Source organism: Ruditapes philippinarum, unplaced genomic scaffold, assembly GCF_026571515.1.
Source record: "Ruditapes philippinarum isolate M1 unplaced genomic scaffold, ASM2657151v2 ctg2163_1_1_1_1, whole genome shotgun sequence".
In the NCBI taxonomy this organism is placed as follows: Eukaryota; Metazoa; Mollusca; class Bivalvia; order Venerida; family Veneridae; genus Ruditapes; species Ruditapes philippinarum.
This window is the reverse complement of record NW_026853231.1, coordinates 59,579-75,286: the sequence shown is the minus strand read 5'-3', so window position 1 is coordinate 75,286 and position 15,708 is coordinate 59,579. Positions and strand designations below refer to the sequence as shown.

Here is a 15,708-nt window from a genome sequence, read left to right as displayed (position 1 = left end):
GGAAAAAATGATAACGTGTGTGAGAACAATCTGTTATTCGTGAAATTAATACTTTTGGTTTTTATTAAATTACCTTATAATTGGTTACAGAAAAACAAATCATTCTTTTGATAACAATGCTAGTTGTTTGAACAAATGTTGTGATAATAATGTAATTTGCTTGATATTTTGTGACATTACGAAAAATAGAAAAAGATATGACAATTAACAATAACATTATATTTATCATTACTTCGTTGAAGCAGATGCCCAGTACACTGATTAGAGTAAATCGCATTGGTTAATGAACTCTGCTGAAAAAGGAGAAGAGTTTATAACAATAGACTTGCTGTATAGCTTATTTCATACCGAAAAAATATTTCTTATTACAATATGTTTGCACATTTAAATTTAAATTTTTGATGATTTAAATTTATTGATTTTATTGATGAGTTCTAAACTAAAGATAGAGGAGGATGTAGTAAGCAAGTCTACAAGATATAATAAGCCACGCCTTTAATATCAAATATCGTTATTGTTACTGTGTGTATGTTTACTCGATGTTTGGGAGTTTATGAGTGTATACTTGGATGCAACACATATAATAAAATATATAAACCATCCTTCGGGTCTTGTTTAGTTTGTGTGCTTGTAAGCCATCCAAATAGAAAACATAAATGTTACAGAGGATATCAATGATTTTCTTATAAACGTGTGATTCATTCTCTTAGAGGTGTATAAAACAAACAATTTTCACTTGTTGTGGTATTCACAAATAAACAAATGAAAAACAGAAACAAATATTTTATTCATAAACAATGTAACAAACTGAATTTTCTGTAAATTATATAGAACAGAAAATATGTTTTAATTAATGAAACTTAGAGTAAATAATAGACAAAAAAATAATGTTATAAGTAATAAGTCAATATTTCTCTATCATAGCAGTAATAGAATTTCTACTGGCAACCTCACCATATTTTACCTATTTTATATAAATTATATATATGGTACGTATCCTCCAAAATATATAAGTGGTACGTAACCTCCAAAAATGGTACGTAACCTCCTGGTACGTATCCTCCGTGGTACGTAACCTCCAGTAATCTAAATAAACACTATTTATACTGTATAGGGGGTATATTTTGGATATTATCATTAATATTGATAGAATTTCAAGTTCCTGTGGGTACAGCATCAGAGACGGTGAGGCAATATATGGGCCACGGCATTCGAGTGCTATGAAGAATATGTGTAGTTGCCTGGCATGGGATTATGCCATTACTATTCAAATGGAGATACATGAACTGTTGCGTAAAGAAAAGACATTAAAATTCGCAGTTATTAATATTTTCAACTGTAAATTCGAAAGAGTTAAGTACTGTCTACTGCAAAGGAGGTTATAGGGGATTGTCACCTAGTTCTTTTTGTATGTTTTTTGTTTTGTCTGGACCTAGTTTTTGGTCACAACTGACCCTAATATAGAGTCCAGGCACCGTTACAACCCCCCTTTGGTCTACTGTATTATGCAATGGATTCCAAAATACACGCGTTCACTTTGGAAATTAGTTTTTATTTCTGCACCTTCTGTACTCATCCCCCAACAAACATATATTTAGTAACATGCAGTTTCGTGAGCAGCAAAGTTCTTTAATGGCATTTAAAGATTAATTTAAGCTGGATTCAATCTGCAATGTTCAATTAATGTGCGGGAATCAATGGACACAAAAGAAAAATACAACATAACTGAATCAAAGTACGGGACAATTTTAATGATTACCACACGGCACTTTATACAGGTCTGCTGTTGTCCATTTTAGACTCTAACAAAAGTCGAGTTTTTTTTATTTATTTTATTTTTGCAACAACATACATGTAGATCACAGTTACAAAAATGTACATAAAAAGGATATGCATATAGTTACAAGTATAGCCCATTAAGCCGGTGTGCTTATTTCCAATGGGGTCCTGTTAACCAAATAGATGCAAACAAGATGAAACCAGAGAGACATTCATTTCTCAAATAAAAATAGACAATGAGATAGACTACGAATAAATCCTAGAATTTCTACGTAGGTTTTCATAATAGATTTAGTAGTAGATGCAAGTGGAAAAAATACTCACTGGATCGGTATCTCAAAAGTTCACTTACAATGTATATGCTATATTAATATTATCACAGTACTATAGTAGTTTTGCATTATCACAGAAAAAAGGTGGAAAAGAAAAAGTACTCACTGGTTTTCGGTATCTTAACACTTTAATATGCTATATTATCACAGTAATTTTGCATTATCACTGAAAAAAGGCACAGGAAAACATAAGATAACTAAAATATAATAAAGTTCGGCATACATATATATGTCGCCACTCAGTAATATAAAAAAAAATCACTTGATGTTGTGCGGCCTAAATTGAAACAAGATGGCTTTTAACAGAAGTTTTATATAAAGTTGGATTTGATATACATTTTACATCATCTGGCAAACTAGTCCAATCTTTAATATATACCATTGTAGAAAAAAGTGCCATTACATGTCTTATTACAATGAGGAATTGAAAAATTTAACATATTTGATCTGGTGTTGTATTTGTGTATATCAGACATCTAAACAAAGTTTGTTATCATATAAGATGGACACTTATTATTAAAAAAATCTTATACATATGATTAAGTACGTCTTATATAGTTGTTTTACTCTATTTTCAATACAATTAATGTATTTAACATGTTAACATCTGTAAAATCAGAAGGAGTTAAACTAGTTCTTGGATGGTAATCTTATATAAACCTTATGACTTTGTTTTGAGCTACTTGCAGTTTCTTTTTCAGACTTTTATTTTAACCATCGTACCAAGATGAACAAGAATAGTCAAAATGACATTGGATTAAAGCAGAACAAAGCAGCTATATAGTGTTCTACAGTTAAAAAATAGACATTTACTGTTTCTGTACAAAAATTTAAGCAGCAATTAAAAAATGTATTCGTTCTTTATTCGTTATTTAAGAAATGTTTTTTACTTGTTAATGAGTCGATGAGAATATTACCGTAATTTGATTGTTATGTTGAATCGTCTGCAAAATAAATAAATAAATAGGGCGAAACATTATGAGTGTGAATCCTTATATTACATGTAAAGCTTCCAAGTGATATAGACTTGAATTTTTTTCCGTATTATAACTTTAACCGGCTTATTGTTTAAAATAAACAGGTTAAAGGTAAATAAAGTTTTTTACTGGATTGTTTACATAATTTTACATGTTTAATACATTTGTTTGACATTTCATGTGGTGCTAAGACTGAGTTTTTCTGCCGCCTTGTTATATATGTAAAGTCGGATAGGTAACGATTTCGGATAACAGATGAATATAGTAGGGCTGTGCATTGCCATTTTTTTCTGTCACGATACATATCACGATATTTGTTTTTCAAAACGATGCGATTCACGATATGTATTGCATACTTTGAAGAAATGCGATGCATATTGCGATTCTTATGTTGCGATGCGATACGTATCACGATACTGACTTTTAGACTTAGTATATAAAAAATTGGCCATTTGTTTACAGCATAATTACGAATATAATATAAAACTATTACAATAACAAAAAAATAAACTCTTTAACTTGTTGTTATAACTTGGTTTCCGATTTTGATCTTTTAACAATTTACTTTTCTGATTACTTGAGGATTAAAGGTATTTTTAATTAAACCATAACAGCAAATTGATATCTACTTGCTATTCTAACACTAAAGTCCACTACTGTAAATATGGCAGTTTAACAATTTCAGTCTTACAATACACCACTAAAGATTTTTCTTGTGAAAAAAATAGTAACAAGTGATCTACAATTAGGTCAACAACTGTGAAAATGACAGTTTATAAGTATCAGTCTCAGTTTTCTCGAAAGATTTGTGCTCAACCCCAGAGTATTTTATTTTGAGTTTGCAAATTTTGCAAAGACTCCACGTCCGATCTTCCACATTATACAACAGTGTTGCATCTAGGCCGCGCGATTGCGCGATTTGCGCATATTTTATGCAGATCGCGCATTTTAATGAAGTCAACGCGCGCCAAGACGCGCATGTGACAATTTTTTAACTTTATTCAGTTTATCTTCATCGTGTCTTGAAAGCTTCAGCCATGTTTGTTTTCACTCGTGGTAATGACTAAAATACGTACTAAAAAGCGTGTAGCAGCCGACTGGGTCATCTCGCGTGTGTTTTGTAGTATTCGTCAATATTTTATTGTTCTACTTCCGTTTTTGAGCGGACGATAGCTGTTAAAAATGCCTGAACGTAAAATAAATGAATTCTTTTCGATAAATCATAGTGTAAGGTAAATGTATGTCCCCCACATTTTTTTTCAAATCCCCCACATTTTTCAGTTGAGTGGGGGACTATCCCCCATAATTTTGAAATTCTAGATGCAACACTGTACAACACTGTCTGATGGTTCCCCAAAAACTACAATGTTCCCAAAACTCATGACTGATATGACCAGGGAGGATTGACTGTAATTTCCCCTTCTACATATTTTGCAGTCTTCATGTTTTCTGTTTGTTTGTTTGCTTTGTTGTTTTTTACGGGAAAATGATGTCAACGGAAATGAAAGTATAAATACGTGACGAATATCACATGGGGATGTTGTCATCATCACTATTTTAATCCGACATTTAAGTGCTACAAAATAAAATTACAAATTCATGTTTGTAGGTTGTTTTTTCTTGAAATCGCACAGATCTCTAATTTATTATGTTTTTATTATAAACAAGTTCAAAGAACACCAGCCCATTTACATGGAATTGATAAAACTTGGTTAGTAACCGTTAAAAGATTGCGGACATGGGGAAACGAGATGACAACGATGGTATGATAATAGTCGCGCTCGTTTATTGTTTTCATCCGAGCTATTTTTCTTTCTTTTGTCTTTCAAAAAATACGTTTGTCCTTATATTCCTGGAAGATATTGTTAGTGTATTGCGATACCTTCCCGCTGTATCGATACATCGGGAGGTGAAATATGTATTGCATCGCAATATATTGGAATTTGTAATTTCATTACGATGCATACATCGGGGACAAGGCAGATCGCGATGCATCGATGCATCGATGAATCGTTACACCTCTAGAATATAGTGCTCTTTGATTATCCCATTAATGTCAAGCCACATTTCAGTGACCTGCACATCCGTAGTATTTAAGTCACGCCTGAGTAGCCAGCCCGCACAGCTGAATCGGTTAGAGTGTGAGATTTGTAATCTCGACATTGTGGGTTCGATTCCCGGGCTGGGGAACTAAAATTACTAATCTGTCTTTCGGATGAGACTTTAAATTGAGGTCCTGTGTATGAGTGCTTAAACGTGTTAAAAAACCAGTAGAAGCTTCTGGAATTGGGGCATCTTTCTGTATCTGTATCTTGCACTAACCTCCAAAAATCTAAAAAGACTAATTCTCTTCTGGGGGACTCGCCCATATGGGCAACCGGTGGTGAGTATAAATAAACTCAAATTACTACTACTTCTTCCTGAGTGTTATGGTATACAGTGGGAAAGTATATCTTATAGACCACAACAAGTAACTTTTACTGTCTTAGTATACTAGACAGTACCTATGTAATTGGTATCAGAAGTATTGAATAGTCCCAAGAATTAAACACGCCAGAAATTGATGTTGTAAAACAATTCATGTGCATTTTTTAAAAAGGCTGGCTTTCTCTATTTGTACTACTTTCCTTTTCACCTCACTCCCCAATACCTGTTGTTGGAATATGGTACAGCATTAAAAAAAAATAGGTTAAATTTTATGGTATATTGAAAAAAATACTGTTAACCATAAGATATTACTAATAATCAGATACATAGGAGAGATATATGTTATAAAGCTGTTAAAGGTTTGGAAATATGTGCCCAATTGCTGAGTTCCTATGAACAGGCCCCAGTCACTTCATGACATTGTGACATATATGAAATGATCTATAAGTTACATGCACATGTATCTATTGATGGCTGGCTGTCTAAACTGTAAAAAATCTCTAGAATGATTACGTTCACAGTGGGTTTTTTTCACCAAAATATTTGGCGAAATTCGGCCCATTCCCTTCTCAAAATAGTATGTTTTTTTCCCCTCTCAAAGCCAAAATTTCCCCCTTATATGGCAGCCACAATTTGCCTGCAATGAATACCATTTTTTTTTTGCATATAATTGCCGAAAAAAGTTTTATATTAAGCCTGTAAGACTTACTGTTAAGCAAAGTTGTTTACAAATTGTTCCCGGGTATGTAAGGGGAGCTACTCCTGATGTCCTAACAAGTTTAACATGCGACGCTTTAAATTCTGCTGTCAATATTTAAGATCCGTATATTAAGAAAAAGCAACTTATTTTAAACTTGTGTTGCAAGAGTTGCTCCCCTTTTCTACTCAATGGAAAGAAAAAATTGTCAAACAAAAGTAAATCTTACAGTGGTAAGTGATGTATTAAAATATGCATTGGATTCGTTTTTGTTTCATCATTTGTGAAGAAATAAAATTCCCCGTCCTTTTGCATTTCCCCCCCCCTCCAAACGGCACCGACCCCCTTCCCCAAAAAGTGAAAAAAAAAAGCACTGGTTCAAGGTGTCAAATAGGAATCTTTTCTTTCAATTTTTAAGTTTTACATAATGAAGGTATTTATGGCAGCGCATCAAACTAAAAAGCTTTAGTCTGCCAGTATATACATCATGTTTTAACGGATATATGTACTAACATAGTACATATAACATATTTTCACTATGTATACTTTGATACATGCATTTTATCAATTCTTTACAAACTGTACATCCTTGTTGAAATCAAGATTTGATCATTGCTGTGATAATTATAATATAAATATTATACAATTCTTAAGGCTATAGCATTTGAACAACAGTGAACTATTGCAGAAGTTGGTGCTAGTTTTTGTATATTTTTATAGTGTTTGTGAAATACATCAAAATTTATTTGTACCAAAGGATTTGTTTTATTTTTAGAAGCCTGTAATTTAGGATTAAATGGAACAGGGAGCAAATGAAGTTCATGCTGATGGTAATTACACATATAATATATCTTTCTATATATGTATTGTTGGCACAATGCCAGTATTTTCTATTTATAGTAACATAAAAAAACATCCATATTTTGTTCACTTTAGATTTGAAATTTTGTAAAATATTTATCCTGATGAAGGTTTAAGAACCAAATCTGGTAGATTATTAAATTACTCAACCTTATTCATTTCTTTCTTATTTTAATGTATTGAGCAAGTCTTATACAAATGTTATACACTAGCCAATTTTTACCTGGGGAATAGCAGGGACTTTGACTTTCTTAAACCTTTTTTAACAACCCTGCTTTGTTTTGGATATTGGGTGATGGGGTTGTGATTGACGTTGTATAATAATGTTGAAAGCATATAGCTGAAACTACTTGGGTAGTGAAGTTATAGTAAACTGTAGTGAATGTATTTGAGATTTTTATACACATACACTGTATGAACAGTTATTCTGTCCCATTCCATTGTAAACAATTCATATGCTTTTTAGAATCAGTTTAAGAAATTTATGTATTTTGTAGAAAAAAATATTTTTTCCAAATCTGTTAAAACATGCGTTTATATACACAGAGATTTATATGATTTTTATACAAAGTTAGATAACATTTTTTTTATTTTGATAGAGACAAAAATGTTAACAAGCTAATGAAAAAATATGTGTGTGGTAAATCCTGTCCTACTTTTTTTGAACATCCCTCTTTAGGTATTGGTAATGTATATGTCCTTAATTAGAAAATAGCAGGGATAGAATGTTGAAACCAGAACTGTTCATATACATTTCAGATGAAACAGAATTTCCGGGCTCTAAGACTGTTTCTAGAATAATAAACTCTGTAACAAGGTATGTGTAACAATAAGCAGAATATGCTATTATAAAAAATTTTACAAATTAAACTTCTAGATAAAGATCAAGTAACATTTTCCTTTTGTTACAAATTAGTTTAAAATATATAAAACTTCAGTCCATTCCAAATTTATTGTAATTTACTCTCATTTGGCACTTAATGCAGTGAAAGTAAAAGATGCAGAATTAAACAGAAAATGAAACTGTTTTGAACAGTTTGATATTTTATAAGTAGAAAGATTTATAATTAATATAGTAGGCCAGTGTTTATTTTAATTCAATTGGGAAGAGGCACAGCTTCAAAAAAATTATCGCTGAAATTGCTAATTTTGGAAGTTAAAAAGCTGGTGTAAGTTCATTCTTTTGGGAAATCTGCATGAGGCTAAAAATCTTGGGTAGGTTAATAGTTGTAATGCTAGAAATTATATATTGTTCTACAGATCATTCCAACATATCTGGGGCTCTGACATTGAACCTCCAGTCTGGGATGAGACTGATGAATATGACTTTAACCATCCATGCCGAGGGACCATGATTGTTTTCAACAATGAGCATTTCAAGGGGCATTCCTCAAGGCCAGGTTCCAGTGTGGATGCTGATAATCTTTACAAAACTTTCACAAAGCTGGGATTCAGTGTTACCTGCCATCATAATCAAACAAGAGATCAGATGATTCATATTCTTAAAAAAGGTATGTATGTATTTAATGCTGTTATTTTGATGCCTATTTACATTGTCAGGGCTTTGTCAGTAATATGCTTTGTGATATTGACATTTAAAATATAATATTGAAATTTGAAGTTTTTATATTTGAATACACTTAGTAATGTTTCTATATTTACAACTTATTTAAGAAATAATGCACACTGATTGGTCACTACCCCCAACCCCCTCTAATATCCCTAACCTTTCCCAAACAATCTAAACTGCAGTGTTTTTTCATGTAACATGCATTTAAATATTATATATATGATTGTGATAACATTAATTAGTCCCCTACCGGTTTAACCGGAGGGGACTTTAGGTTTACCCTCCGTCCGTCTGTCTGTCAGTCTGTCAGTCCGTCAGTCCGTCCGTCCACAAAACTGGATCCCGCGATAACGCAAAAAGTACTGAAAATATTTTTATGAAACTTGATATATGGATAGATGGCAGTATGGAGATTATGCACGTCTTTTTTTTTTCTTCCTATATTGAAAATTCTGGTTGCTATGGCAACAAATAGTCTGAAAATATGGCAAATTTAACACATAAACTGGATCCAGTGATAACTCAAAAAGTACTGAAAATATTTTTATGAAACTTGAAATATGGGTAGATGGCAGTCTGGAGATTATGCACATCTTTTTCTTTTCTTCCTATGTTGAAAATTCTGGTTGCTATGGCAACAAATAGCCTGAATTTCAAGATTTCTGATTTAAATTTTTCAGCTTTTTCACTATATGTTCTTTATTTCTTAAGGTGTTTTACTTCAAACTTTAAATATAAGTTCCTGGTCATCAACCACATCATATGTGACAAGGTTTATAACTCTAGCACAAAAAATATCAATATTACCTCCCTTGAACTTAGATTTTTTAGGGGAAAAAATGTTGTCTTTTTTAAATAACTTCTTTATTTCCTAATGTATCTACTTCAACTTCATATATATGTTTTTTATTATCACTCGACATTTTTGAGAAGGTTAAATACTCTAGCAAGACTATTTCCAGAATTATGTCCCCCTTGAACTTAGATTTTTTTCGAGAAACTGGTATTTTCACTCCAACTTCTTCATTCCTTATAGGATTTACTTTAAAATCCCACATCGTAATAATATGACAAGGTTGTATAAACATAATTTCCTTACTAAGCATGGAAACTTAACACATTACTGTGATATAGACAAACTTATTTTATTATGTTTTGTGGTCGATATTTTCAAATACAGACTTCATCCTCAAATTCATTATAAATGGCAATACACAGGAGTGTATGACAATTAAAGAACTTTTTGAGGGACCGGTAGGGGACTACTGTATTGCCCGCAATACTATCAAATGCTTGTTTTATTTTAAAAAAAAGGGTAAAAACATAATATATTTAGTATAGGTATGCAACTGGCTGCTCATTTTTCAGCACTCATCTTAATGTGAACTCTATAATTTTCATCAATTTTTTCACCAAATTTCAAAATTTTGATACCCAATGTTAGGGAATTGATTACTCTTAAAAGAAATTAAGCTAGGATTTCAAATACATGTAATAAGAAGATAATTCTAAAAAAAACCTAACGGTCACATTTCTGTTGTTATTCACTCCTGGTGATTTCCAAAATACATAACTTCTTATTATCATGTTAAAGGCGACAATCATGTACTTGTTTAAATGCTGAATAAATAAATTGAATTGAAATTATTTAAAATCATTGAAATGACAGCTTTATTTCTGATTTGTATAGTGATTTAAAATATCATTTAAGCAATTGCAGTGTTCGAAATTTCGAAATTAGCAGTAGTCCTATAGCCCCTGACTACTAAATTTCTCCTCGGGCTACCAACTTTTCACAGTAACAAGCCCGACCAGGCTACTGTATTTTTAGAGGCAATATAAACAACTGTTTTGAACAAATGAATCGTGCTAGAGAAATGTCTTTTGGGCTAGTGAATATTCCAATCTGGTATTCCGACCAGCCTAGTGGATACAAATCCTAATTTCTTACACTGCAATTGCAATTGCCATCAGTATCATAATGAAATTATTTATATATCATTATCTGAATTGCTTAAAGGAATTCATTGTATCAATTTTGATATCTTATGAACTAAATAATACAGTTATAATAAAACATTTCAGTGGCTAAAAGTGATCACAGTAAAGCTGATTGTTTTGCTTGCGCTATATTGTCACATGGTGATGAAGTCCATGTAGTAGATGACAACGATCCTGGTAGACATGTTAGAGAAGATTTAGTCTATGCCACTGATCAAATTATACTCACCAGAGAGATAGTTAACATGTTCACTGATAAAAAATGTAAAACATTGCAAGGGAAACCAAAACTTTTCTTTATGCAGGTATAAACTTCTTTCTGTTTTATGGTTTGTTGATGCTTCACTTTTTGAAACTTTTAGATTAGGGGCAATAAGTTGTCAGTTAACGTCTGTTTGACTGTGACAGTTGCTAGGGGGCATGAGGGATGCTGCACTTTTTCATTATCTCTCACATACAGACTCAATCAAACAGAGGCTGCAATTTTCATGTAATTTTGTTGTGATTACCAATAATGCTTCCGACGACCACCTTTTCTCCAGATTGTGATTGTTACTTTACCTTTTTTCAGCCTTTTTCTATGCAAGTCATATATTAATTTTTAATGAAACTTGCTAACTTGTATTATTCTCGAGTGAAGTTGTATATAATGTACTATATATGTTACAGGTGTTGATGATTTCTTTCAAAGTTAAGGCCTTGTATTCTTAATATTATTATATTCTTGTGAAGGCTGATAAATACATTTTAGATTTGCCCTTCTCTGCCTGAACTGTTGTCACACTGCTACACTTTTCTGCTGTATGGTTGCCCATCTGTTCACACTGCTACACTTTTCTGCTGTCTGGTTGCCCATCTGTTCACACTGCTACACTTTTCTGCTGTCTGGTTGCCCATCTGTTCACACTGCTACACTTTTCTGCTGTCTGGTTGCCCATCTGTTCACACTGCTACACTTTTCTGCTGTCTGGTTGCCCATCTGTTCACACTGCTACACTTTTCTGCTGTCTGGTTGCCCATCTGTTCACACTGCTACACTTTTCTGCTGTCTGGTTGCCCATCTGTTCACACTGCTACACTTTTCTGCTGTCTGGTTGCCCATCTGTTCACACTGCTACACTTTTCTGCTGTCTGGTTGCCCATCTGTTCACACTGCTACACTTTTCTGCTGTCTGGTTGCCCATCTGTTCGCTACACTTTTCTGCTGTCTGGTTGCCCATCTGTATACTGTCTGACATTCAAAGAATGGAATGTGGTGACATCAATTTATGGACACATTTCTAATTTTCTTTAAAATTTAAGATTTGACCATGGCCCAGTTTCAAGAATATTATACTACATTTGTGAATTCAATAAAGATTTAATGAAGAATATGTAGCAATGTTTACAGTAATACTTATTTTTTGACATAAGTAAAAAAATGTAATTTGATTTTGGCAGGCATGTCGAGGTTCAACATTGGACTCTGGTGTAAATTTAAGTGTTATGGAAGACGAGGTGGATGCCATTGTTGCTGAAACTATAGAAGTCACACCAAGTCCAATATACAAAGACTTTCTTTTGATGAATGCCACTCCCCCAGGTAGGGATTACTCATTCATGTTCTCTTTAAGACTGATTTAAAGGATCATTAAATGAAATTATTCAGAGCTTCTAAACTGTTATTGAACTTGATTACAAACCATATATTATATTGAATTTTGTGTGTGCATATTATATAAGAAATACATAAAAAGCAAATAATATTGATATGAAGGGGTTATGTCTGTCATGCACCATAAACTTTTGTTTTGAACAACTTCTTGTAAACCGCTAGGCCAATGTTATTAAAACTAAGTTGGAATGTTCCTGGCAAAATGCTTTTACAAAACTGATATAAGAATTTTATTCCAAGCAGATCTATGGTTTCTTTGAAAAAAAAGCACCTTTAAAAATCTCCTTAATCTCAAAGGCTGGAGCTAATATATTTTGGCATGAAACATCATCTAGTGAATCTCTATTAAGTTTGTTCTAATTTTTAATCAGAGGTTAAAGTTAATATAATAATTGTTTTTCCTCATATAATTGTATGGTATCTTACAGGTTACTATGCTTTTCGTCGTCCTGACACTGGCTCCTGGTTTGTCAGAGCTTTGTGTGAGATCCTATCACACCCAAATGCAGGGAACCAGTCACTCAATCAACTTTTGACCTCTGTGATCCGGCTTGTGTGCCAGCAGTACCAATCTCAATCTACGAATCTCAAAATCTCAGGGAAGAAACAGACACCTTGTTTTATGTCTATGCTGGTTAAAGACGTATACTTCAGGCCTACAGGGAGATCACTTGATAAAGCTGACCAAAAATAGGAAAGTCTACTTCAATCTAGTCCACTCCAATTGTTAAGAGTGATAATTGTTAAGTTCGTTTGTGGTTTTTTTTTGGTTTTTTTTTTAAAGAAAAATGTTTGATGAATGATTTCTGCTATGTTTTCCTAACCTTTTGCACTTTGCCAACAAGATAGAAAGATAGATTTTTTGTATCTTTTTGTTCATTTGGGGCCATTTATTTGTTAGTTTTTTGTGTTTTTTTTTTCAGTGGATGTCAATTGAAATATTTGTAGTTATGGTGGGATACCAAAATGGTAGACTAGCATAGCAGAAATCATCCATCAAAAATATGGACTTTTTTCTACTTTTCTATAAACCAGTGAAATATAGCACAACATTCCCACTAATTTTGAATACTAGTACCAGTGTGTGACAATCTGCAAGGTATAACCCTTATATATTGTAAAATTAATTTTTTTATTAAATTTACTGCACACATTAATGATTTAGGCACTACGATAAAAAAAAATAGTTTAAATGCATAATTTGAAATGTAAAAAGTTGTATTCTGGCTTTGAGGTTATAAAACTTTTCAGTCTTAAATCTCAGGATTTTCATTGGTCAATGTACATTCTGACGAATCAAAAACCTGAGATTTGAGTTTGACCTGGAAGAATTTCTTTTTAACCTTGGATCCTGACCTTTTAGAAATGACTGTCAATGAAGCGATTTTAAAATGGAAGTTTTGTACAGATTACATTGAGTTATTAGATGTATTTTGACCTGATGAAAGGAACTATAACTGTGATAGTGCATTGTGATCTGTGTTTTATGGGAACAAATATTTCTACCCTTTTAAAATGTTTTACCTTGTTTTGTTTTGCTGGTTAATTACAAAATACATGTATGTTAAATGTTTCAAAATGATAAAGACATACCATGTAATTAATACTATTCAGTAAACAAAAACAATGGAATATCAATCTTTTTATTTCTGTCATGAACAGTAAGAGGGGTTTATAAATTTCACCTTTATGTTTGTGTAACAGAGTAATGATATAAGGACTTCTGTATGAAAAGAAATCAGTTTATAAGTTATCGTCACTAGTATCTTACATTGCACCAGATGTTATTGTATTTCTTGAAATCGAAAACATCATCTAGTTAATGTAAACAAGGAAGTTTTAAGGTAGTTATACCAACTAACTTCATTCATGAAAGGTGCTGCTTTTTTATGCTCCCTGAGATTTTTTTTTGTTTAGTAACTATTTTCTAGTTTGTCCTTTAGTCCTTCATCATACTGGCTCACTATATATCTTAACACCTTCATTTATTGACTTGTTTCTTAGATCTTTGGTGTGTTGTAACGGTTTACATAGACTCTACATTTTGGTTAGGTATTGAGCCCAATTTGGTCTAGGTCACTGAAGATAGACATAGATTTTCCAACTTTTTCTAACAGTTATACATGAACCTGATTTTCACTTAATTATACTGGCATCAGGGATCATATATGCCTTATTGTAGCCTAAACAGTGTGGCAATAGGGATCATCAGTTGGTGTTACTGATATATAGAAGATATTAAATGAGTGTAGGTTCAATACTGAATTTATTGAATGAGTTGAATAAAATTATATTATGCGAGCCTCTGATGAGCATGATTTTATGTAATCCAACAAGTTCAACAAATTTAATAGTGAAGCTTCACAAATGTAATATTGTGTATATCACATATTTAAAATAAGAATGGTTTACAAGTAAAAAGAGTTGTTTTTTTATTGACACACACACTTAAGCGCTATGTTTGTATATAAGGCAAATGAAGTCACATCAAAGTGTTATAACACTAGTATAATATCATTTTCATTGAATGGCTTTATTACACTCCTGCACTGCGATTTATGTGATATAATTGTTTTACACATGCATGTATCTATAAAATTGTTTATTCAATTTTAAATGGTCTAATGTTTTCCACAAATATTTTCTCTTACATTAATAAGCACTCAATTTTAAACTGGTTTAAAAATGTTTATTTTTTTATCAAAATGTTTAAATATTTTTTTTTACTTTTGTCTTACATACATGTATTTATTTATTATGTTCATGATATTGAATTTGCATTTTTGTTGTTTATAGAAAGTCAACTTTGGTTATTTTAATATTTTATTTTGTTTATCAGTTTTACTGCAGCATGAAGAAAGTTTCATATCATGCTATTTTATTTTTTTATTGTGTGTTTATTTTGCAATATTTTGTAAACAAACTGAGAAAGATGGTGCTGTTTTGTTTAACATGACTATAATTCTACCTCCATTTTTTATCAATCTTAGAGTTTAAGGATAATAATTGTGTTGATTACTCTATCACAATATGTTTTATTTTAAAACAAGTTATTGCCCTTGACTTAGTAAAAATTTGCAATTTTCAAATTGTGTTGCATGTAACTCAAAAAGGATTTGACATAGAGTCATGAAACCTTACGGGAATGTCACTCAGCATATGTAGTTGTGCACCTTGGGTTTCGTTTGTGGATTTATTCAGTATTTGTAGAGTTTTGGCCCTTGACTTAGTAAAAACCGTTTCATTATGTGGTGTTATTTGTTCCTTGAGTGCTTGAATTAGAATCAACCAACTTTACAGCATCACTGTGAAGCTATGTACCTGGGACTTTGCATGTGGATTTTTTTTCAGTTTTGTTAGAGTTATTGCCCTTGACTTACAAATAAATAAAAAATTTGCCCAATTTTTCC

General features: G+C 32.0%; 1 protein-coding gene across 2 annotated transcripts; it reads left to right on the top strand.

The window, feature by feature from the left end:
* The first annotated feature begins 3,097 nt into the window (after positions 1 to 3,097).
* On the top strand, positions 3,098 to 13,831 carry LOC132736180 (caspase-3-like). 2 transcript variants are annotated; one of them, XM_060723272.1, is made up of 7 exons: positions 3,098 to 3,199; positions 6,988 to 7,042; positions 7,833 to 7,890; positions 8,334 to 8,584; positions 10,729 to 10,949; positions 12,085 to 12,226; positions 12,727 to 13,831. In XM_060723272.1, the coding sequence occupies exons 2-7, from the start codon at positions 7,009 to 7,011 to the stop codon at positions 12,990 to 12,992; spliced, it is 972 nt and encodes a 323-aa protein (XP_060579255.1). In that variant the 5' UTR covers positions 3,098 to 3,199; positions 6,988 to 7,008; the 3' UTR covers positions 12,993 to 13,831. The 2 variants fall into 2 exon arrangements, with proteins under 2 accessions (XP_060579255.1, XP_060579256.1); XM_060723273.1 differs by lacking the exon at positions 3,098 to 3,199 and adding an exon at positions 6,384 to 6,445.
* Positions 13,832 to 15,708: the final 1,877 nt, after the last annotated feature.